Source organism: Prionailurus bengalensis, chromosome D4 (assembly GCF_016509475.1).
Source record: "Prionailurus bengalensis isolate Pbe53 chromosome D4, Fcat_Pben_1.1_paternal_pri, whole genome shotgun sequence".
NCBI classification, from domain to species: Eukaryota; Metazoa; Chordata; class Mammalia; order Carnivora; family Felidae; genus Prionailurus; species Prionailurus bengalensis.
Genome location: NC_057359.1, coordinates 60,911,709 through 60,937,100, shown reverse-complemented (window position 1 = coordinate 60,937,100; position 25,392 = coordinate 60,911,709). Strand labels below are relative to the sequence as shown.

Here is a 25,392-nt window from a genome sequence, read left to right as displayed (position 1 = left end):
GCCCACGGGGTCCCTGATCGGAGACACTTGGCTGTCCCCAGGCAAATGTGTGCGACCCTGTTCTGCTAATGCATTGAGCCAAGGGCAAGAGACTTACTCGGGCTCCAGCCATGAGATGTAGTCCTCAGTCACCACCCTCATTCGGCACTGGACCTGGCCCCAAACAACTTGCGGTAGTTTTCAAAAAGCAATAATGTCCTCAAAAGTTAAAAATGAAAGAAGTAGTAGAAATGGAATGGGATCATTCCAGCTACACACCCACCCCCTCACACACACACACACACACACACACACACACACACACGCTGTGTGACCTTGGGCAAGCCTCTGGACCTCTCTGTGCCTCAGGCCACAGGTGGAGGGAGCATGTGTGACCATCTCCAAGAGCCCTTCCCAGTATAAACTGACGAGTCAGTGGTTTCTGTGTGTGGTTTGTCCCCAAAGAGGGTTTCTCCAAAGGCTAAGCCATTGGCTCCGCTGACCTTTCTGGCAGAGGAGTTCAGAAGTGACTTGAGAAGCCCATGGAAAGGCTGAGGGTGACGTGTTCCCCTGGGGTGGCATCCGTTTGGATGTGTGAGCCTCAGGAACTGAAGTAAAAAGGTTCTCATTACTTTGCGGCCACAATCGGAATGTTAATATCACCAATGAAATTCTTTTATGAAATTCAGTTCAGTTTAAAAAATTTTTTTAATTTTTAAAAAATGCTGAATTATTCACAGGCCTTGCTGTATTGCAGAAGAGGAAAGAGCAGCATAATATAGGGTCAGAGCAGCCCTTACATCAGAACACCTGGGACCAGCTCAGGGTGGGGACTCACTTGGGTACCATGGGGCTCAGAATCCACAAGGCCACTGGGACACGCCTTCCCCGCCGCAGACCTACACCCCCTTCCTCTGACACCACCTCCTCTGCTCTGAATTCCCTGCCCAAACAGCTGGAGCCCCTTCCAGGGCCAGGAAGCCTCTGGCCCAGGTCAGCCCTCTTGAGGTTGGGTTGCATCTCCAGGGTGCTCAGGAGGCTCTGATGCCTGAAGGGGAGAAGGTATGGACCAAGCTGGGCTTGGCTATAGGGATGGGCCCCAGAGCAAAGCCAGCTCCCCCTCTGCCTGCCTCTGTATCCAGCCTGAAGGTCTGAGGAGCCCCAGAATTCTGAATTCAAACTTGGCCTTCCATATCATTAGGAAGGTATTAGAAACTATTTTATTGGACAGTTTATTTGCTTGTCTGTAACTTAAATATTTAGATATATGGAATGTGGTCCTGCACCGGTACTAATGCTCGGCCCTCCAGACATCACAGGGAGGTCTGGTGTGGGTGTGCTATTCCTTCACCCTAGCCTTGCTAGGGTTCAAGTCTCAGCCTTGCCACTCACTAGCCGTGTGGTCCTGGACAAGTCCACTTCCCATAACTCATATGCTGTATGAGGTCATTGTGGGGATTTCATGAGATAATGCACATCAAGAGCCTGGCACCACGCCTGGCTCACAGTGAGCATTGGAGAGGGTCGGTTCTCGACACCACGTGTCTAATGTCCCTGCCGGCTGTAACCTGGCATCCCCCCTGCCCCCCTGTTTTTTACAGACTCCACAGCAGTATGAGAGAGAGTACAACAACAAGCGGTCAGGCGTGGGGCCCAGCAAGTTCCACGGGTACGCCTACGACGGCATCTGGGTCATCGCCAAGACGCTGCAGAGGGCCATGGAGACGCTGCATGCCAGCAGCCGGCACCAGCGGATCCAGGATTTCAACTACACAGACCACACACTGGGCAGGATCATCCTCAACGCCATGAATGAGACCAACTTCTTCGGGGTCACGGTCAGTCCCACACTCCAGACTCTGCTTTCCTTGGTGCCCCTTGGAGATGTACGAGGCGAGCGGGGCTGCTGCGTCGCATGCCCTTGGATAGGAGGTCCATTTTCTCTGATCACATAAACAACTTCTTGTGGGTCGTAGGATTGCAGGGCTGCTAAAATGAGGGACAGGTTTGGTGACGCTCTCTGACACGCTGGGAAAATGCTTCTCTGTAATTGGTGGATTACAAAGGGCATAGTGAGTTGACTGCAAGCAGAGCAGTTGCAATTCACCAGGTGGGGGCTGGGGACCGCAAGAGCTCCAGACCCAAAGTCAGGTTCAAATCCTTGGTCTTTCAAGTTACCTGCTCCAAACCATAGAGCTTTCATTTCCAAAATAGAAATAATACTTACCTCACGAGGTAGGTAAAAAGATGAACCATTACAAAGTAAAATCTGCTAGTATTTGTTAAGCAGGCTACTTGCTCTGAGCCTCAAGTTTCTCATCTGGAAGATGGGGATAATAATTTATGTCTTGCGTAGAAGTTGTGAAAATAAGCAATGATAATAATTGCTAACATTTCTTTAATGCTTATTATGTACTACTTTGCTAAGCACTTCGTGTAGGTTAGATGCAATAATAAATGTATGCCTAATGCTAGGCACATGGTAGGCTCTCAGTAAATGCTAGAATTGTTAGTGTTAATAATGAGCCCGTTGCATCTATATTCCATCCAGAGGAGGTAGATGCTGTTGTTATCCCAATTAAAGGTGAGGAGGCTGGAGCTCAGAGCACTTAAGCTCTACAGCTAATCAGAGGTAGAGCTGGGATTTGAACCTAGGTCTAGCTCTTAACTGCTGCATTACGCTACCTTCTGGTAATGGCCATAAGTGGCACTTAGTTAATGCCTCATGATGATGTATTTGTCACTGACTCTGCTCTCAGAAAAGAAGGAAAATTTGCCTAAAGAATAGATTGAAATGGCTAAAATCCTATCTTGTGTTCTAATTTAAAGAGCCATTTAGAGAATCCGTCTCTATCTTGGGATATTAAGAAGAGTGGACAAGATGAGCTGATTGGTATATTTCTTAAATGTTCATATTCCTTTGTGTGTGTTCATGGGCTTGCTGCCTGTTGGTCTGGTAGGCAGGGCCTGTGCAGGTGCTGAGGGTGTAGACGATGGTGTGAATGCTGAGGTAAATAAGATGGGCTCTCTGTCCTGGAGCCCGCGGTCCAAATGCAGGGGTGAGAGCTGGACACAGATGATAATATGAATTAAAAGGGCTCAGCATCACGGGACAAACTATACGAACCCAGAGGGGTTTCTGTGACCGTTGATGAAAACTTCAGGGAACATTTTGGAGGAGGTAGCTTCGGTGCCACGCCTTAGACATGCAGAGAGAGGGGGCTGACAGTCTGGCCAGATGGAGCGTATGAGCGAGGGAGATATGTGTGAGTGTGTGCAGGGACAATCACTTTGTTGGGATAATTGGAAAGGAGGAGGACGAGGCTGGGAAGGTAAGTCGGGGCACTTCTGAAGGAACAAGCTAAGGACACTGGCCTTTATCTTATATGCCAGTGATTCTCAAAGTGCATCTTGACCAGCAGCACTGGTGTCCCCTGGGAGCTGGTTGGAAATGCACCTTCTCGAGCCCAACCCCGGACCCGCTGAACCAGAGCCTCGGGTAGGGGCCCGGCCGCTGCGGTTTAACAGACCCCGCAGTGACGCTAACGGCGCTGGAGTTTGAGCGCCGCTGCTCTGGGCAGTGGGCAGCTGCTGAGACTTGCTGAAAAGGAGGATTCCGGAGTAGAGCCACCCTTGACCTGACAGCTCTTGGCCTCTGCTCCCACAGTTCAGAGTAAGGGCTCTGAATAACTGTGGGCAGCGCCTGTGTTTATAGTGCATCCTGGATTCAGACGTTAAGCTTGAACAGCTTTCAAAGATTTGGTTTCAAAAAAAAATGTTTTTATCCTCAGAACCTCTTGTACAATCAGTCTTACGTGGTGCTGGTATGTAATACAGATTGGAGAGAAGCACCTCAGTTGAAAGGAGAAGGAGCCCAGGGCCCTGCCTGTTCAGCCTCCCTTCTCGAAGCCCCTGAGCCATCCCCACCCCCACAGAATGGCCCCACCCCAGAGGTCCTCCCTCTGCTGGTGGAAACGCAGACTGAGCCTTAGAGAGGGTGGGACTCACCTGTTCCCACCACGGTGGCAGAGCTGTCACAAAATGTGGGCCCACTGCTTCAGATCATCCCGCCATCATTTGTTTCTTATGTAATAGAGGGAATCCATAGTCTCTCTAGCCGAAACGGCTGGATAGAGAGCTACAGGATCTAGGAAGCATTCCGCATCCCTCCTCATCCTGGAACTTGGCGTTTTGACCAGATGCGTGATGTATCTCAGTGGGAGATCATTTATAACTATTTCCAAGTGCTCCCTTTCATCGGAGCCAAATAATACATAATCCCTGCTTAATGAGCAATTCGGTAAGACTATCTGAACACTTGAAACGGTTTGAAAATGAGGTTCTTTTTAATGAGAAATTCCTCGACACATATTTATGCCTGCTCCGGTTTGTGATTCATAACTCAGTGGATATCAGGACTGAAAGCATTCTTATTTTATCTTTTTTTTTCTCTTAATTTTAGAGAGGGCAGGGGCAAAGAGAGAAAGAGAGAATCCCAAGCAGGCTCCACACATAGCGTGGAGCCTGATGCGGGGCTCAGTCTCACAAACCGTGAGATCATGACCTGAGCTGAAATCGAGAGTTGGGTGCTCAACCGACTGAGCCGCTCAGGTGTCCCTTGGACTGACAGCGCTCTTTAAAATCCTCGAATTCAACCCCCTCATGTTGTAGATGAGTATTTGAATTCCAGAGAGGGAGCTTTCAAAGTCACATGGAGGGATAGCTTGGCAGAGCCAGGATGGTTGCTCAGATGGCGTTGTCCCAGCCACACCTGGTGGCACCTCCCTTCTCATCATGCACGTCCCCCTTTACTGGAGAAAGGGATTGAGTCGTGAAACGGTTCTGCCCTTTTTTTCCCCCTTCCTCCCAATCCCTTTTGTCACATATTAGTATGTGCTTCTCACTGGGCTGTAGACAGGTTTCATTAAAATTGTCTTCTGATCAGAGAAGAAAGGACACCTTCTGACAAAAGAAAAAGTGTCTCTGCGGTCCGAGGAGACCACAGAAGGCCAAGTTCAGCCATAAACAAAGAGTTAGAAAGGAAAGGAATGGGAGGTGGAAATAAATTGAAGCATTTTCTATTTGCTCAAGAGTTTTCATTATAGAGCACACATGGTGTCCATTTTTCCACTCTCAGGCAAGCACTTTATTCTGGGTCACCCTCATTCAGCATGTTTACTGTACAGAAAATCGTTTAAACACATTAAATTAATTATATCTGTGACTCAATTTCAATTGATGCAGTGTGCACACTCTCGTCTGGGAGCCAGGCCTGTGGTTCCTCGTTGGTGTGTTAAAGCACAGACTTCTTCCATGAATCCTAGATCAGGACTCTGGCTTTAGCTTGGGGTCCAGCTTTGTTTCGTCTTCTCAGGAGCTCTCCTCCCCACCACCCTTCTTGGGGAACCCTGGAAAATGGGATTCCGTGTCCCCACCTGCACACCGATAGCCTGGTGGAGGTCCTGCCTGCCTCTGATTCCGAGGGCACTGATCCGATTTTTGGCCCTGTTATTGCCTCTTACCTTTCTATGGCCTGCAGATCTCAGAATGCTTCCCCACATGGAAACCCCTCTTCTGCCTGAACAGAAACTCGGGCTAGAATTGGCCGTTCAAGGTATCAAAAGCCCAGAGCACTCTGAGAATCCCAGCTCAGCAGGTTTGGTCTAGGGCAACATTCCTAAACTTCTGTATGTATGACAATCCCCCATGCAGCTTCGTTAAAAATTCAGATTTCCCAGCCCCACCCACAACTTCTGATCCAATGGCTTTGTGGTAGGGCCAAGGAGTTCACATTATTAACAAGAAGTCCCAGTGATTGTCAAATAGTAATGCTGAGAATTGCTTAGAGTATTTTAAATCTGTCAGAGATGTATTTGTTCCTACATTTACTCATTCCTTTAGTAGCCCCTGGGCTGGGAGCTGGAAGCATAGAAAGGAATAATGTGTGGTCTGTCCCTCAAAAACTCCCTGCCCAGTGGGGGATATAGACAAGTAGATGAATAAATTGCTGGTCACTATCCAAGGTCTGCCCAAGGCCCTTGGAGGGAGGATTCCATTCTGCTTATGGCAGTAAAGACCAGGAAGCTGTCCTCGGTCTTCCTGCAGTTCAGTAAGTGAAATTCCACGTGTGGATAATTGCAAGGCACCCATGCCATGCGCTCTCACCCTGTGCCATGTGTTGGGTAGTGAGGATACAATGCCAGGCTCCTCTATGCCCAGCTCTGATGGTGATATGTTGTGACTTAACAACTCCTCTAATTAGGTTTTTCTACCAAAGATGCACTAAATTCATTAACCAGCTCATATCCATAACCCTTCAAAACATGCTTGGGGGAGGGCCTGGGTGGCTCAGTCAGTTAAGCATCCGACTTCAGCTTAGGTCATGATCTCATGGTTTGTGGGTTCAACCCTGAATCGGGCTCTGCATTGGCAATGTGGAGTGGAGCCTGTTTGGAATTCTCTCTCTCTCCCCCTCTCTCTCTCTTCCCTTCCCCACTTGTACTTTCTCTCTCTCAAAATAAAGAAATAAACTTTAAAAAAGAAAAAACCATGCTTGGTAACATGTGCTAAGTATTCAGGTAATAACCAAAGCCTTAATTTGCTTTGGGTGATCACTTTTTAATTCTTTACAGTTTCCAGTCTTTTAAAACAAGGATGACATACCAGATCTCAAATGGACAAATCCTTTGGGCACATCACAGTAAGATATGATGGCTCTAATGAGCAGTAGACCCCCTGTAGTAAATGTTTTTCTGATTTGTCTCTTAAAATGACACTGTATTTACTTTGTAGTGCCTAGGATGGAGGCTAAATTAATGTAACCTCATTATACCCTATTATGAAAATACAGTACATGTACAACTTTTCCTGGAAAGTTACTGAGGGTATACACCCCAGGTTTGCATGGGGACTATGAGGCTTCCAAGAGCATTTGGACTTAGAGAAATTGAAAGAAGCTCCTGGGGGGAATGTCTTTGATTTTGAGAAGAGGGCCCATTCTTTCTAAACAATTTCCTGTGATTGCCTCCTCACTCCCCGTGGAAGGCCGTAATGTAGAAACGATCCAAAGTTCCTCCAATAATGGCCCCATTCTTCATCCTCTGCTCAGCCTCTCTCAACCAGCTGCAGGTCTGGGCATAACATCTGTTGGGAAGAGATGGGCAGCCTCAGGTTCGGGCATGTCACCTCTAATGGCTATTATCTCTAATTGATCTCACCAAGGAGGTGCTGAAGAGCAGCAGATGGCGATTTGCAGAGTTTATTGATAGATTTGCTTTTGTTGCTGGTGAACAGGAATCCAGCCTTTCCTGGTGTGTCCCTTAAACTTCAAGTCTTTATGCAAGACTTGTGAAATAAAATTATCTCCACTAAGATTCAAATACTGCCCCTGTGCTCCCCCTGCCAACATTCTACCTGAGAAGAGGGCATTATAGAGTACACTCGCATTGGTTGGAATTCAGACTGCAGGTACTTGGAACAGGTAGTTAGGGGAAATCAGTGAGATCGTCGTCCTGGGGGAGTGTGGGCTCTTTCTGTCACACACACTGCTGCCTCGCCCTACTGTGGTGCTGAAGTTGTGCAGTCGATTTTTCACCGGGATAGGAAACTTCATACCACACACACACACACACACACACACACACACACACAAATTAAACATCATCATGCTAGAATTGGCCCATCTCTCCTGCCGTCTGATCTTTTGGACTCCTGGTTTTACTCTCTAAGACAAGTTAACCTAGAGGCTTTGCACCAGGCACCCATTTGTGATTTAAATGTGGTTTCATCATTTAAGGTTGTTGAATTTGAATGAGTTAAGAAACAGAGCACTAGGAAGCCCATCCAGAAGTAGAGAAAACTCTACCAATCCAGGATTTGCCCTCTTCTGGGACTGGTCATTCCACCAGTCATGACTCCATCCCCTGGACTATCATGATTCTGCCTGTTTCTCGATTTTGTACTCGAGGCTATCAGTAGGAGCTTGTCAGAAGCTCTGCAGCAGTCCAACTGTGATGTGTCTGCTGCGCGTCCTAAAAAATGGGGCTTGTCCCAGTGACCTCAGCATGCTAGCTCCCAAGGCCACTCAGGCTTTCCTATTTAAGGCCTCCCTTTCATGAGCCTTTCTTGGTTGTTTCCAGGAGCAACAGCCAACCCTCCCAGAACTTCCTCTGCCCCCCACCTGTCTCCACCCCATCCCAGAGTCTGGGAGTTCTGGGAGAATTACACTATACGAAACTTAACAGGCCCACCCCTTAAACTCAGATAAAATGAATCATTGCCTGGGGCATGGCAGTGATGAACTACAACAGGAAATGCAAATTTGTAAAGTCAGACAAAAGATCACAGTCCATGACTTAGAACTGTGTGACCTCAGGGAAATTAGTTACCTCTTTATACCTCAGTTTCCTCATCTGTGGAGGGAAATAGAACCTACTTCATAGAGTTGATATAAGTAATGATGGCGTTTAGCTCCCCCAAACTGCATCATCATTATTACTCTTGTTATTACTATTGATATCACAATGGTGACTTTTCAAAGAACAAAGTTTATGTGGCTCTATTCAAGCAATATTCAGAATCAAGTCCAGCAAAACAATCATTCTGTACCTACTAAGTGCCAGTCTTTTCACCTATACTATCTCACTTAATTATCTCAATAATAAACAAACCAATTAACTTGTATTAAGGTTGTAGTGGTTTAATATCAAAGCAGAGTAGAGTAAACTCTGTCAGCAAGAACACTTTCAAGCTTTCTACCTGCTGCCATTCACTCGGGGGATTTGACACCTTAAAGGCAGAAAGCTTTTGCTCACAGACCCCTCTGCCTTTCTGTTCCTCCCTTTAGTCTGGCTCAAACTCCCATGACCCCAGGAACTACCACTCAGCATTCTACAGCAAATGCTGTTGGTGTTCTAGCCAGATCTCCTGAGATCTCTTTTAGGGCTGTGGTCAGGCCTGCCCAGCCCCAAGCTGTGCAGGTGTCCCTGCTGATGGTTCACACCTCGGGTGATTGGAGCCTCCCAGCCTGGAGGTGCCTGGGACTTACACCCTAGCCCAGTGGCCTGCAGCCACGACTGGCCAGTGTGGTGGAGCCACACTAGTGCCATTCAGACTCCACAATTCCCTGCAGGATTAGGCTGAGGCTGGCCCTCACCTGAAACCACCCAGCTTGGCCTATTCTGCCTCCGGTCTCCCTCACAAGTTCCTCCTGAGCACATGTCTTTAAAAACCCACTTGCACACGATTCCCTGTCCCGGGCTCTGCTTCTGGAGCAGATGAAGACACCCATGTATCCTTATGGGAAATTGAAGCATTTTCAACATGGAATTTTTACTGTAACCTAATTGTCATCTCGGCATTAAGTTTAGCAGCCACCCTCCCCCGTCGCCTCCCTCACACCCGGTAGAGGGTTCTGGACTCTTCTCCCTTATTTTTTGGCTCCTGCCCCTGCCTGTTGCAGTCAGCCTGTGGAAGAGCCGTACTTGCCTCCTGGGAGGAATTAGCAGCTCCCATATTTGCAGGGAGCATAGCTTTTCATGCCACGGGTGCCACACTCTGCACCTAACACTTTACACCTGTAGATGCTCTTAACCACTGCTAAACTTGAGTTCACCTTGCTGGGTGGAATCCACACATGATTGAGAAATTGAGTCACACTCTCCCACTCTGCTGCCTTCCAGGCTTCTGCAAACTAAAAAGGCTTTTTCGGCCCAATAAATAATCAGAACTGACAGGCGAAGTATTAACAGAATCTATAGTTGTTGTATCTGCTAATAGTGATCCCCAAATTCTTGCCGTGATGGCTGGCATCACCGTTGCACACACGTCGGGGAAATCTCCCCGGCATGTATTGTTGGGCTGGGCTGGGGGCCCCTACTGCGTCCTTCCTGAGGCAGGAGAGAAACCCACCCTCTACCCCCCCCCTCCCCAGTCTCTCCCATCGGCATCTCTCCGGAGCTCAAGTCCTAGGGCCTGAGGCGGGAGGGCAGGTCGCTGATGGTCAGGAGCAAGGCTCAGTAATAAACAACTACAGGGGCACCTGGGTGGCGCAGTCGGTTAGGCGTCCGACTTCAGCCAGGTCACGATCTCGCGGTCCGTGAGTTCGAGCCCCGCGTCAGGCTCTGGGCTGATGGCTCAGAGCCTGGAGCCTGTTTCTGATTCTGTGTCTCCCTCTCTCTCTGCCCCTCCCCCGTTCATGCTCTGTCTCTCTCTGTCCCAAAAATAAATAAACGTTGAAAAAAAAATTTTTTTTTAAATAAAAAAAAAAATTTTTTTTTTAAATAAACAACTACAATAATAATAATAATAATAACCAGTGTGTGACTGCCCTGTGCACAGAGTACATTCATAGTCTCTATCTCCTTCGCTTCTCCGTGCAATTACATTTATTAACATAATGCTAATAATAGCTATTAATTAATGAGCTCCTACTGCTTTGCAGGCAGCATCCTAAGTACCGTACCCACGTTATTGAATGTGATGCTCAGAAGAGCCACCGGGTGGGGGATGGGTAACTGCAAGTGTCCCAAAGCCTCCTCCCAGTGAGCTGCATCCAGCTCTCTCACCTATGTCCCATCTCTGCCCACGTGTCACCTTGTCAGTGACGCCTCCTCGACACCCTATTTAAAATCGCAGCTCCCACCCCCTCATTCTGCCTCTCAACGGTAACCCCCACAGATCGTGCCACCTTTAAGACTTAGAGCTGGGTGCCTGGGACATAGTAGGTGCCTGATAAATAATTGTTTAATGAATGAGGGATTTAGATCATTAATGACCATGTCATAGATTTTTTTAAAAACGGGTTGAGCAAAGATAAATGCTGTACCCGGCGTCCTACAGGTAGCAAGTGACAAGAGTTTGTTCAAAACTGCCGAATACGGCTGGCTCAGAAGCCCATGTTCTTCACCATTTAGGTGTTCCATTAATTCAGCCAGCATTCCCAGCACCTCCTATAAGCCAGAGCTGGGCTGGGCAGGAGGAGTAATATGGAAGGTTTGTTCCCAAGGAATTCGCCGTCCTAACAACCTTGTGAGGTGCGTGGGAGAGGAGCAGGAACCACTCTCCCCAGGTTAACAGTGGAGGATGTCACGGGCTCCCCTCCTGCACTGGGTTATTCATGTGTCCATCTGCCCCTTCCCAGTGGACGGGGAGCCGGGGAGCCCCTTGCCTGGGACTGGGGCCCAAAATTCTCTCTGTACTTCTGGTGCCTTGTATAGTACAGGCTCTTAGTCCTTAAAACGCGTTTGTTGATTGAATGCATGAGGAAATTGTAGCTCAGCGCGGCAGAGAGGCTCTGCAGGGCTCCCACGGTGTTCACAGCGAGCCTAGCTCAGAACCACATCCTAGGTCCTCTGATTCTAAATGCAGGTGTCTCCAAATCTTGTGTTCCTAAGCACCGCTTGGCTGCCCTCCCCCTGTTTCTTTAAACACAGTTACAAATGACTGCAGATAACGTACAGCACAGGAAAGAAACCTACTCCTTCTGCTGTCAGATAAATTTGAAAGATCAAAATAATGTGGTTTAGCAATTTGTTTCAATTGATGCCTAGCCTTCCAAAGCTTGCAGGTTTGACTTCCTCAAGTCAGGGAAAAAATAGCTATTTCCTTATGAAAAAGCAGTGTGGGGGAGTGTACCGTCTTACGAGAGCTTCAACGGAAGCCCTGTGCACAGACGCTGTCCAGGTCTCTGAGAAACAGATAAAAGAAGGAGCCAGTGACAAGGTGATCACAGGGACAATTACTATAATGATAAATGTCATGATAATAGGAATGGCTGTGGTTTTGAACGCTCCCTATATGCTGGGTGCTATGCTAAGCTCTTAAATGCATTATCTCATTTGAATTGTGTCTCTCGAAAACTCCGTATTTGAACTCCTCACCCAGAGCACCTCAGAATGCGACCTTATTTGGAAATAGGGTCATTTAGATGTAATTAGTTAAGACGAGGTCCAACTGGAGTGGCATGATCCCATGCAACTAGTGTCCTCATGAAAAGGGGAAAATGGGGGACCAACATGCACACAGGGAGACCACCACATGCAGACGGAGGCAGACAGCGGGTGATGCTTCTACAGGCTGAGGACACCAGTGATCACCAGCAAAACGCCAGCAGGTGGGAGGGAGAGGTTATGGAACTGACTCTCCCCCACAGCCCCCAGAAGGAACCAGCCCTGCCGCTACCTTGATCTTGGCCTTTTAGCCTCCAGAACCGTGAGCCATTAAATTTTGATTGTTTAAGCTGCCCTGTCTGTGATATTTTGTTACGGCAGTCCTAGCAAACTAATACAGCCCCACAGGATGGAGGCTGCTGTTACCAGCGTTTGGCAGGTGAGAAAACTCAGAGGTTAAATGATTTACCCGGGGTGGGACACAGGACACGGGTCAACACTCACGGTTAACCATTATTCTGCACCCATACAAGCTATCTTCCATTAGGGGGCAAAAGGGTCCCAAGCCAGAGAAGGACAGAGATGAAAGGAAGCAGGGAGACCGGCATTTCTCACGACCCACTCCTCCAGGTGAGGAATGCGGGGCCCTAGTAAAATGCAAGAGCTGAAGCCAGGACCCTGGCTCCTCATCTCTAGGGGGCAGCGCCCCTGCCACCCAGCTTCTACCCCTCCCCACCCCCCACACCCCCAGGGAGAAAGTTCTGCGCCTCTTGGTTTGGCCAGCCAGTCCTGGAAGCAGCTCCCTACATTTAACTCACTTCTTTCCTGACTGGAGGAGTGGGGGTATTTACAACCCCGTGCTCCTTCTTCTCATTCACATATTTAAAAATAACATACACGTGTCCTTTTCAGATTACAAAAATAATATGTGATCAGGAAGAAAATGTAAATGGTACAGACAAGCACCAAAAAGAAAATCAGAGTCACCCGTAACTTCATTCAGACAGGCCCAGCTCAAGCACCACACTTCACCCTCAGCTGTGATCTTTTTTTTTTTTTTTTAATTCTTTTACAACTATTTGCTTTGGTCCCTCACGTTATAAAGCTTTTTTTGCAGCAGCGGCTCTCTGTCATTTTAGCCCCATCTTTCTTTTTTTATGGTGATAAAATATACGTAAATTTACCATTTTAACCATTTGTAAGTGCAGTGTTCTGTGCTATGAACCATATTCACAGCATTGTGCAAACTGTCACCGCCTTCCGTCTCCAGAACTCCTCATCTTCCCGGACTGCAGCTCTGTAGCTATCGAACATTAACTCCCCATTAGGTGCCATCATTTTAAAGCTATTATTTATTATGATAAAGCTGATTTTATTTGTTTATTATTTATATTGAAAATTGTTTGTAAAGAACTGTATAAGTAGTTTGGTAACTAAGTTTAGAGAGAAATTTATATGGTATTGGCAAGCTACTGCTAACCAAATAGCAATTAGCCGAGCAAAAGTTTCACACAGAAACTTGAAAATGTACAATTTTAGGGGCACCTGGGTGGCTCAGTCAGTTAAGCATCCGACTTCGGCTCAGGTCATGATCCCACGGTTTGAGTGGGGTTCGAGCCCAAGTCGGGTTCTGTGCTGACCGCTCAGAGCCTGGAACCCGCTTCAGATTCTGTGCCTTCCTCTCTCTCTGCCTCTCTCATTCTCTCTCAAAAGTAAGTAAACATTAAAAGAAAAAGAATGTACGTCTTAGGGGCGCCTGGGTGGCTAGCCAGTTAGGCGTCCGACTCTTGGTTTTGGCTCAGATCATAATCTCATGGCACTGATAGCAAGGAGCCTGCTTGGTATTCTCTCTCTCTCTCTCTCTCTCTCTCTCTCTCTCTCTCTCAGTCTCTCTCTCTCTCTGCCCCTCCCTTACTCATGGGCATACACTCTCTCCCTTTCTCTCAAAATAAATAAATAGACCTTTAAAAAAAGAATGTACATTTTAAAATGTTGAGAATATAGCAAGCAACATTTTTAAAGTAAACAATACAGTTGAATATTAGCGATCCCCACTGTTGAGAAAATACTCCGGTAAAGATAGACCCAGATCCTGTGCGAAAACCATACGTGAAGAGCCCCGTAACGTACCACGTGCATTTCTCACCGCATGAGGCCAGAATACCCCCTCAGTGTGTGTCAAGGTATGTTAGCCTGTGCACTTGCTAAGGAGGAGGGAAGCCTTCTGCCGTCAGGAGAGGGCAGCTGACATAAACTTCAGCTGACAAGACACACAGCTTTAAACACTGATGGATGCCGGCTTCCCTTGTGTGTGCTCGTGAAGCAGAGGAGACTCACACACACTCGGATGTGACACCGAGTGAGGCTAGCCCTGTGTCAGGGGGCGGAGGCAGCTGGGAAGATCCATTTTCTCGTGGAATTGCAACACCCTCCCCACCCCTTTTCTTTCTCAATGGAATAGAAGCCTTCTAGAACTCTTGTTTAAACAGTAATTGGCAAATTACTCAGCTGCTAGGCCTGGAATCTGGTCAGGGCACTGTAAATTGTGGAAGGGGGTGTGGGAGGGACAGGGTTGGTGGGGGTCGGGGGCACGCCCGCCTTTGCCTTCTTAAGAGGCAATAGTGTAAAATGCTTAGGACCACGGACTCTGGAAACAGACTTCCTAAGTTCACATCTTGGTTTCACTTGCTAGTCAGGTAAACCTGGGCAAGAACTTAATCTCTTTGCACCTCAGTTTGTCTGTAAAATGGGGACAGTGCCTTACGTAGGGCTTCCTGTAAATAGGCTCTGAGACCCAGCTGGGACCCTCAGTCGCCAGTATTCCTGGGAGCTGGAGGACGGGGCTTCAACCATAAAGAGGAGCCCTGAGCAGAGCCCCCTCAGACTACCCTACAGGAAATAATAGGGCCTACCGTAGGGGCTTGTGGGGATGACAGAGGTTTATGCGTGTAGGGTGCTGGACACGATGGGTGCTAAATTATCACGAGGATGCTACGGAAGGGTACATTTGGACGCCAGCTGCCTCCAACACCTGTGATTAACTTTGCAGGAGGTACAGGGGTTGGTGGGTCCCAATGGCACTGCTCCAGCAGCCTTCTTGCAGCTCTTACCATCTTTGGGAATTCACATTCTCACATTCATATGCACCCAAGCAAACACACTCAGGTGGACTCACATGTTCATACACACACACACACACACACACACACACACACACACAGGCGGGGGCACCTGAGTGGCTTAGTCAATTAAGCATATACACACACACACACACACACACACACCCCTAAATATGTGATTTACAGGTGTTCATCATCATCATGTGTCTAGCTTTATCAAGCTACTCCACTGGTTTTCAAACTTGTTTTTCAAAAGAGATCTTACATATAAGCTCAATATCATTGTTCCTCAGTTAACATTTACATTAACGTTAAAATTACATTTAACATTACTTTTTTTTTTTTTCTTTTAAACTTGTTCCTCGGAAGACTCCTCCATTAACCCTCCTTGTTGATGAAAAAATAAGCAAGCACATTTCTGCAGTAACAAAAATGAAGCCAAGCCTTGAACGGGGCAGCTGCCCTGGGGCCTTAGGTCGGCTCACCCCGGTCGGGGCCCCCAGGCAGGGCCCAAGGATAGCAGCCAGGGTGGCAGGTCCCGTGACAGCGCCCCAGAGGTGGAGTAGGGACAGTCTTAGCTGGGACCCAGACCCACACTCTTTATTTTAATAGCTGTGTTTGATTTTAATGTGCACGATAAAAATATAACTAGCACTTGAGGTAGCAAGATAAGGTTTCTTTTTTAGTTCGAAGAGGCAGATATTCCGTCAAGAAGAGCACAGATGGTACATGGATCCTGCAGAAACCACGGAGGTGATCTGCACATCATGGTTGTTTCTTCTTGCTTTCTCTGTCTCTTAAAAGGCACGTTGGTCATCCTCTTCCAAGGTGAAGAAATTAATCATAAATGAGTGGGAAAGAAAGAGAGAGAGAGAAAGAGAGGGAAAGGCAGAGAAAGAGAGAGAAACCAACAGAACAGTGGTTTCCTTGGGCAGTCTGCCTGGTTACCAAAGCCAGCCAACGATACTATACTTTTGCACATGAGATTTCTGTGATAGGATTAATGTTCTTTCTGTTTAAGGCCCCTTCACCACATTCTGTGTGCTTTTAGTAATAAAACAAAATGGTGTTTGGCCAGGGGATGGGTGTCCATTAAACAGACAAGAGCCCGGCTGCTTTGGGTAAGCTGCTGGTGGTGGCTGTTGAAACCTGTCTCCCTCACTGGACCCCAGGCAGCACGGTGTGTCGAATCTTGCACTCAACCCCACTGTGCCATCATCTTGACTCCAAGTACTTGGTTAGTTTTATGATGGAGGCTTCTTCTACCCACTCCTTGGGGGGAATCTTTCTAAGATTCACCTCTATGAATGTTCTCACGGTCTGACCTATATTAGAGTCTCAGCTGATGGTCAGTGAACGAATACATCAGATATTTTTGTCACCACCTGTCCCCCACCTCTTCAACATCTCCTAAGGGCTTTATCATAGTAGATATCCAGGAAAGACTAGTTAGCTGGTTGGATGGGTGAGTGAATGGGTGGGGGGAAGGGCAGGTGGGTAGATAGTTGGAAGGTTGAATGGATGAGTGAGTGGATGGATGGATGTGTGTGGGTAGGTGGATGGAAGGCTGGGTAGATGGATAGATGGGCAGGTCAGTGGTTAAACAAAGATGAATGAGTGGGTGAGTCGGTGGGAAGATAGGTGGGTGAGAAGGAATGAGTGGGTGAACAGCAGGCCTAGAAGAGGTAATTGCGATTCATATGTGTCTGCTTCATTCTAATCAAAGCACATTTTCTCTGGGAGGATCTACAGAGGTGATGGCCCTGGTGTCTTGACTCCTTTTCTGTACAAGTCCTGACCTCTAGAAAGTGTTTGCTGCATTTTCTGATGTGAGACCCCATCTTGTCATCTGACTCATGGAAATACATGTTTCATTTCATGCCATTATTCTCCACTCACATTTCACCCTTTCAGGGATTGGGCCTCATTAAAAACTGTCCCCTACACAGTTCCTCTTTGAGGAAGTTCCTTGTTAGGGCATTTCTGCTGTGAAATATATCACACCAACTGATGTGAGTGCCAACCTGAATGCTAAAGACCGTTATTAGCAGATTTAGCCTAGAGATGTTTCAGAGTTGTCAGTTCTGATGTTCATAGGATTATATTTTCAAACATCATCACACATCCTCTATGACAGACTTGATTACTGTGATGAACTAGTTTTCTTCCTTTAAGAAATGTTCCAGTTGCAAAAATGACTCTGAAAGCTTTGGTTGAAAATGCGGGGCAAAACTGAAGTGACACTGTCTCATTTGGGTGGCTGTTTACCTTCCTGGGATAGGCAGCCCAGTGTGGCAGAAATAGCACTGGACATGGGGTCCGCAGACCTGGGTTCGCATGCTGTCCCCTACATCTTAGCAGTGGTGACCTTGGGGAGGTCTCTAATCTTTTCATTCTCTTCTGCAAAATGAGACCAGTGATCAAGAGCCCCTTGCTGGGTGGCTCTGCAGATGAATTAAGGAAGGTGCACTACAAACTGTAAAGGGCCGTGTATGATTGAGGGATCCCCAGTAGAAGAAGGAAGAAAGCCATAACTCATCAATATCATTTTATTTATTCATCTTTGGTTCCCAAGTCTTATTCAAGAACTCATACAAAATGTCCGGATGAATGAATTTTAATCCTCATCTTTCTCCTCTTCCTCATCATGGTTAATCCGGAAGTGATGCAATTCGTAACTCTCTTTGCTATTAGCAACTCTGCACAACCAATCATGTAGATTATTCTTCTTCAGATATTTTTTGGCGAGATGTTTCAAACACCTCTTGGAAGAGGGCACCTCAGAAGTTACAGTAATCTTGCTGTTACTCCTTTCAATGGTTACAAACCCCTCCACCGAGACTCTCAGCTTGGCCACTCACTTGGAGTCTCTCTTGAAGAAACTGCTCAAAATTGGCAGCATCCATGACCCCCTCTTGTACAGGGTGGGTGCAGTCGAAGGTAAACCTCAGAACTTGCTCCTTTCTTTTTCGACCCCCTCCACCACAAGCTTTTTCATGGGCGCCATCATGGCGGCAGCATATATCACTTTATGTATGTATGTGTGTATGTATGTATGTATGTATGTATGTATGTATGTTTTGGCTTGAACAACAGGAGAAATCAGATATTTATAGGGGAAAGATTAACTGTATGTCCAAGAACTAATAAAACACCCTTCTGGGCCATGGAATTATTACCAGTGATGAAACCAGAGAATAAATACCTGGCACAACTGCTGGGAAGTGACTGTTTCCCTTTGCTCATTCACTTCTTCTATAAATATTTACTACCACCTACAGCGGAAGGACGTGGGGAGGGGGATGCTACAGTTACAGCGCTGAGCAAGGCAGATTTGTTTCTTGTACCAGGGAAGAGATGGACACTAAACAGATACTCATGTGAATAACTATTTGAATATACATTGTGGAAAATGCTTTGAAAGAAAGCCATGGGGTGTGTTGAGAACTTATAGCATGGAGGCCTGACAGAGGCTGGGGATCAGAAAAGCCTTTCCTAAGGAGATGACTGAGCTGAGGTTCAAGAATGAATAGGAGCCAGCTAGAGGGTTGGAAGGGCAGCCGTTAAAAGTAGTTGTTATAGAGCACTAATGACATAGAAGATTGTTCACAATATATTCTTCAGTGTAAAGGGGGAAGGTCACAAAGGTTTTTATGGTAGGGGTGCCTGGGTGGCTCAATCAGTTAAGCATCCTACTCTTGGTTTCGGCTCAGGTCATGATCTCATGGTTTGCGAGTTCGAGCCCCACGTTGGGCTCTGTACTGACATCTCAGAGCCTAAAGCCTGCTTCAGATTCTGTGTGTGTCTCTCTCTCTGCCCCTCCCCCACTTGCACTCTGTCTCTCTCTCTCTCTCTCTCTCTCTCTCAAAAATAAACACACACACACACACACACACACACACACACACACATATATATATATATATATATATATATATATATATATACAAACTAACATTTACTAAGTGCCCAAAGTATTGAGTTTCCTGGGAGCAAGCCCTGCCTGTGAAGGAGATGTGCTTAGTACCACTTATATATTTATATATATAAGCATATATATATAAACATTTATATATATAAATGTTTACATATATAATATATAAAACAAAGGTTTTTATGGTAGATCCTCACTTAAAAAAACTTTTTTTAAATATAATTTATTGTCAAATTGGTTTCCATACCACACCCAGTGCTCATCCCAACAGGTGCCCTCCTCAATGCCCATCACCCACTTTCCCCTCTTGCCTACCCCCCATCTACCCTTAGTTTGTTCTCAGTCCTTAAGAGTCTGTTAAGGTTTGCCTCCCTCCCTCTCTGTAACTTTTTTTTTCCCCTTCCCCTCCCTCATGGTCTTCCGTTAAGTTTCTCAAGATCCACATATGAGTGCAAACATATGGTATCTGTCTTTCTCTGCCTGGCTTATTTCACTTAGCATAATACCCCCCAGTTCCATCCACGTTGCTGCAAATGGCCAGATTTCACTCTTTCTCCTTGCCAAGTAGTATTCCATTGTATATATAAACCACATCTTCTTTATCCAATCATCCATTGATGGACATTTAGGCTCTTCCCATAATTTGACTGTTGTTAAAAGCGCTGCTATAGGGGCGCCTGGGTGGCGCAGTCGGTTAAGCGTCCGACTTCAGCCAGGTCACCATCTCGCGGTCCGTGAGTTCGAGCCCCGCGTCAGGCTCTGGGCTGATGGCCCAGAGCCTGGAGCCTGTTTCCGATTCTGTGTCTCCCTCTCTCTCTGCCCCTCCCCCATTCATGCTCTGTCTCTCTATGTCCCAAAAATAAATAAACGTTGAAAAAAAAAGCGCTGCTATAAACATTGGGGTACAAGTGCCCCTATGCATCAGCACTCCTGCATCCTTTGGGTAAATTCCTACTAGTGCTATTGCTGAGTCATAGGGTAGCTGTATTTTTAATTTAAAAAAAAAACAACTTTTTTTAATCCTCACTTTTGATAGCCAACTTTTAAATACATAAAGACTAGAAGAATGTACTCCAAAATGTTATCCAGTGAGTGTCTCTGGATGGAACTCTTTCTCTTTGCTTATTTCTCATTTTCAAATTTTTTGCAGTGATTATATAGTACTTTAGGTCTCACTTAAAAAAAAAAGGAAGACTTAAAAATAGTATTAAAATAATATTAACTTCAAAAGACCTAGACTTTAATCCAGTCTTGGCCCTTACTAGTCAAGGGACTTTAGCTAGTAAGCCCTTGGACTCACTTTTCCCATCTGTACAATAGGATGTATGAACACTCAGCTCCTAGGGTTGTCATGAGGACTAGATGACACATTGCTACCTGGTTCAGTTCCTGGCACCTATAGGCTCTCAGCCATTATTAATGCTCTTCTCCTTTCTGTCCCATATATCTTAGATGGACCCTGATTCTCACTTAGAAATAAATGGAGCAGGGAGCGGAGAAAAGGGGGAAGTAGACATCAGAGAGGCCTTGAACATGTCCTGCTCTCATGTGAGCCTCGAATTTCTGAGGCTGGAGGAACTTCTTTCTCCTCAATGGCAAACTCTAGTGAGTTGGATCCCCACTAGTTGGATTCCAGTTAACTGAGGGCATATCATGTAATTTAATCTTGAGTATGTAGAAACAACTACGTAGGGTCTTGCCTAACATAGACCAGAGGCCAGCTTGAAAAACTCTTGAGGCTTGAAACCTTAGGGCACATACAATGAATGCCTGTTGTGATAGATCAGCTCTAGATTGTGGCTCTAGTAGACTTTTGGTGCAATAACATCAAGAATGCAGAATTTTATATATGCATATGTATGTGTCATATACATACATAAACACGTACGTATATATTTTTACAGGGCCACCATATGTGATAAAACAGTGACCTAGATTCTCCCTCAGGCACACGGGATCTTTAGTAGGCCATAAGTAGTGATACTCAATCCACATAACCACTATCATTCCCCTTTAGTAATCTGGCAGGGTCCCTGCAGTGTATACAGGCTCTATGGTACTTTCCGAAACACACCAAAAAAATTCTCTGTTCATCCTCAAATCTAGTAATTCTATCAACTAGCTTATGAAGAGCTGCCTCAGTAATCCACATTTAATGACCTTAGCCACCAGACAGCTGTCTTGGGAATTAAAGTCTCTTGTGAACAGAGTATCCTGAGGTTCTAAACTTCAGTATAATGGAAACGTGTCCTATTTCCCCCCAGCAGTAGGATGTGGAGAAGATGCCCGGCTTGGTGTCTTCTCCTTGGGCTCACACTCCTCACCCCAACTTTTGTGAGCAGTGACTGTAACAGGCAGTGGGACTTATCAGATGACCCCCCCCCCCCACCTCCACTGGACAGTCAGTGGATGTCAGCTGGGGCTGAGCTCTGGGCCTCAGTTCATCTGTGAGATCATGGGGATGTTACCTGACATGGTCAGAGAAAGGGCTCTCTGATCTCTAAGGCCTCGTGGGACTCCGAAGTAGTGAAGGAGAAAAGGTTTTCAAGATGGAAACCAACCTTTACTAAGCACCTGAAGTACCGAGTTTCCCAGGGGCAGGTCCTGCCTGTGAAGGAGATATGCTTGGTACCATTTTATAGATGAGGAAACCCAGTTCAAGAGACTGGGTAGCCTGCCCACGTTCACAAGGTGGGAAGTAGAGTCCAGGTTTTGGGCCTGATGGCAGCCACTTCAAATGCCCTTTTTTTTTTTTTACACCTTTGTCTACTTCCCCACCTCCCTCAGTGGAATCCTTTGGAACCTAATTCGCACTCTCACACCCGCCATGTTTCTACAGAAAAATCTATACAGGTATCATTTCGACTCTTCCCTCCACCTGCTGAGCTCTGCCGACTCTGTGAACTCCCAACTACCACCTCTCTTCTCTCTCTCCTCTGCTTCTCATTTATTCTGGCTCTCACTTTTTACACCTACCAGATTATTCTTCCTAAATAATTGTTGAGCGTGTTATTCCTCATTAAAAACTTTCCGTGGCTCCGCACTGCCTATAGGATAGAGCCTGGCATTTTAGGACCTTTACCTCCAGCCATAACCTGTGTTTCCAGGTATTTCTCCTCCTGCTGCTCTTCATACAGAAGGGATATTAGCTAGTCTTCCACACACACATCGGATTCTCAACCTTCATAGCTGCACTTTTGGCAGGGGTGGGCTTTCTATCATCTTCTCAACCTTTTATCCACTTAACTACTAATTTTTGAGAACTTACTATGGGCCAAGCACTGTATTGGAATCCAGGAACACAGCAGTGAATCAAACAAACAGAAAGCCCTTCCTTCAAAGAATTTACAACCTAGTACAAGGAGAGAGTCAATAATCGACATATTGAATAAGTAAATTATATAGTATGTTAGAAGGCAACAGTTGCTATTTAAGAAGGAAGAAGAAAGAAATATGCAGGAAGGGAAGGAGAATTAGAAATGGCACCAATGGAGGGGGAGCAAGGAGAAGTTTAAATGTGCTTTTTTTTTAAGTTTATTTATTTATTTTGAGAGAGAGAGAGGCAGCGCAAGTGGGTGAAGGGCAGAGAGAGAGAGGGAGAGAAAGGATCCCAAGCAGGCTCCCCACTGTCAGCACAGAGCCCGGTGAGGGACTTGAACTCACAAACTGTGAGATCATGACCTGAGCCAAAACCAATAATTGGACGCTGAACTGACTGGGCCACCCGGGCTCCCCAGGAAGTTTTAAACAGGATGGCCGGAGGAGGCCTCACTGGGAAGGTGGTGTGTGAGAAAAGACTTGAAGGAGGTACAAGAGTGAGCCATGCCATGTCTGGGGTAAAAGTGATCCAGACAGGTGGACCACCAGGGTGAAAGTCTAGGTTGACAATGTCTAGAGCACTGGGGTAGGGGGAGCTTCCGGCCAAGACGGAGGAGTAACAGGAACTGGATTTACCCTCTTGCCTTAAGCAGCTGACAAACCGGTGAAATCATGTGTGACAACAGTTTTCCGACACTGGATTACAGACAGCAGAGGAGAGTGACTCCTGAGAGAAGGGACACAGAGGACGTGAGCCTTCGGATTGCCCAGCTTACTGCCTGGAGGGTTTCCAGGCGGCAGCACAGGAAGGACGGCCCACACAGAGCCCCGCAGTCCACCTGGTTGACAATGTGAATGGAGACAGAGTTGAAAATTTGAATTAAGAGAAACCAAGAGGCTAGAATTTGCAGGCAGAGTAGCGGAAGGGAGAGAGCCACATGAGAGGGGAGGGCGGCAGAGCTTCAAGGGGCTACTTCAAGTCTTCAGCTGTGGACTGTCAGCACCTGCTGATGTAGTGAGGGAACCGCCTGAGACTAGAGAAAGCACGAGCAGAAAAAAACAGGCAGAAGGATCCTCGGAGCTCATGCAGGGCCAGGAACCATCCATGTTCACACCAGCCGGGTTGGGAAACTTTCATAGCACACGGGGAGATCCTCAGAAGGTTACTGTCTCAGCAGTTGGGGTAAAATCAACCCTAGACTAATGGTGGCTCTGGTCCCAGCTGACAAAGCTTAGAAGCAAGCCTCAGAAAGGTCAAGCTCATTTCAAGTAACTTAATGAGGTCCCAGACAAAGCTTTAGAACATTTAAAGGAGTTTTAAAAATATCTAGCACCCAGCGAGGGGTCTGATGTCTAATCAAAAAATTATCAAGCGGGCAAAGAAGCTGGAGTGTGTGGGAAATGCAGGGAGGCCACTGTAGCCGGAATGGTGTCAGTGAGGGGAGAAGCACAGACACCATCAGAGAAATCAGAGGCCATATTTTATGGGTCCTAGGAAGCTCTTGGCTAACTGAGTAGTCAGAAGATGTTTTCTTTCTTGCCTCCCCTACCAGAGGGAAAAGTGCCCCTGCTTTGTTCCAGACTCCCTGGGCACCATGGAGCCATTGGCCTATCCCTTGCAAGGTAGCCTTGAGCGCTCACCTGCCCACTACCAGCCCTCACACTGTACTCCCCAGAGTATGGGTTCAACGCAGAAGCAGGAAGAAGAGGAGAGTATGGAAACAAAGGAAGTACTGAAAGAAGGACATTTCCCATTGGGGACAATAAAGGGCCTGGGGACCTGCTTCAGTCCCGCCTTCCAGTCTCAGATCCAGCCCCTCAAAGATGTGTGACCTTGCAAAATCTTCCTGACCACCATCACCTGTTTGCTTGTTTGATTAAAATTAATAATTGAGGGCCACCTACTTCTAAAGAGAGTTTGAGGCACCTTTCGATTACAGGCATATACACAGCAAGGCCATTGAAACAGAAGTCAAAAATTTTAAATCATACAATGTGAGGGCGAAATATATTCCAAAAACCTAGGCTGGTATAGTGAACTTAATGACGAATTTAAATGAACTGGCTGCCAAGTGATAAAGAGAACGGAACCTCATTTTCTTCATGTGCAAAATGGGATTAATGAGCTCTGCCCAGCCTACCCCAGAGAGATGCCATGAGGATCATCAAGGCTGTGGATGAGAATGTGTCACTCAGGACTCTTCTGGCACAAGTAATAGAAAACCGTCCCTCCCCAAAGATACCGGTGAAGTCCAGGATGAGGCTTCTCCATCTCTCCTCTCTGGGGCTGCTTTCTCCTCTGCCAGTGCCATTCTCAGCCTCTGCACACACAGTTGCTTCTGAATCCCACATCACAGCACCAAGTCCAGCAAGACAGGGAACCTGTTTCCCCAGTAATGCCAACAAAATCCCTGGAAGTGAGTCCTCTGTGCGTTGATTGGCTGACTTGGGTCATGCGCCCATACCTGAACCAATCACTGTAACTAGAAGGCTGCACTGATTGGCTTAGTCTAAGTCATGTGATTCAGCCCTGCATAGAGTTAAGTTTCATGAAACTTCAACAAGTCAGAGTGGGGCCAGGTGGATCTCTGGGTGGCTTTTGTCTCTTCTCTGTCTCTCCTCCAACAGATCCATTCTCTGCCCTTCTCTGTGCCCTGGGAAGCTGTTGCCATGGTCGACGTTACCCGGGATCCCTTGTCCTCGGGGTTTCTGGCTGGATTTAGCCAGTGGGGAGTGCAGACAGGAGATTGAAAGCCACCGAGGAGAGAGAGAGGTCAGGGGGCAGCCACCAGCCTTGCTTTCATATCTCTTGAAATAGCTGTGCCCTCCCTCCAAGGCTATGGCTTCTCTGCCTCCCACTCTTGTGAAGTTCTGAGGACACTATTTCTTCCCTTGCTCCTCTGTTCCAAGGCATATAACAGCTCCTGCCATTGTTAGTCTATGGGCACAATGCTGTCTTGTGTCTGTTCCCTTAATCTGTTCCCTCACTCTATAGTAGTCCTTAATAAAGTATCTTCCTTGGAACCATCCAGGGTGAATTCTCTTACTTCCTGTGACCCTGTATTTGTTATCTATTGCTTCATAACAAATTATCCTAAAGCATAGTAACTTAAAGCAACGATAAAGATTTATTATCTCACATAGTGTCTGTGGG

General features: G+C 46.7%; 1 protein-coding gene and 1 pseudogene across 1 annotated transcript in view; one reads left to right on the top strand and one right to left on the bottom strand.

Annotated features, from left to right (window-relative positions):
* The window catches only part of GABBR2 (gamma-aminobutyric acid type B receptor subunit 2), a 350,606-nt gene that overhangs the window by 209,241 nt on the left and 115,973 nt on the right, over positions 1 to 25,392 (top strand). Inside the window, exon 7 of the mRNA XM_043566839.1 lies at positions 1,581 to 1,817. Coding sequence (XP_043422774.1) covers positions 1,581 to 1,817 — 237 coding nt within the window. The remainder of the gene's footprint in view (positions 1 to 1,580; positions 1,818 to 25,392) is intronic.
* LOC122475132 lies at positions 17,555 to 17,993 on the bottom strand (annotated as a pseudogene).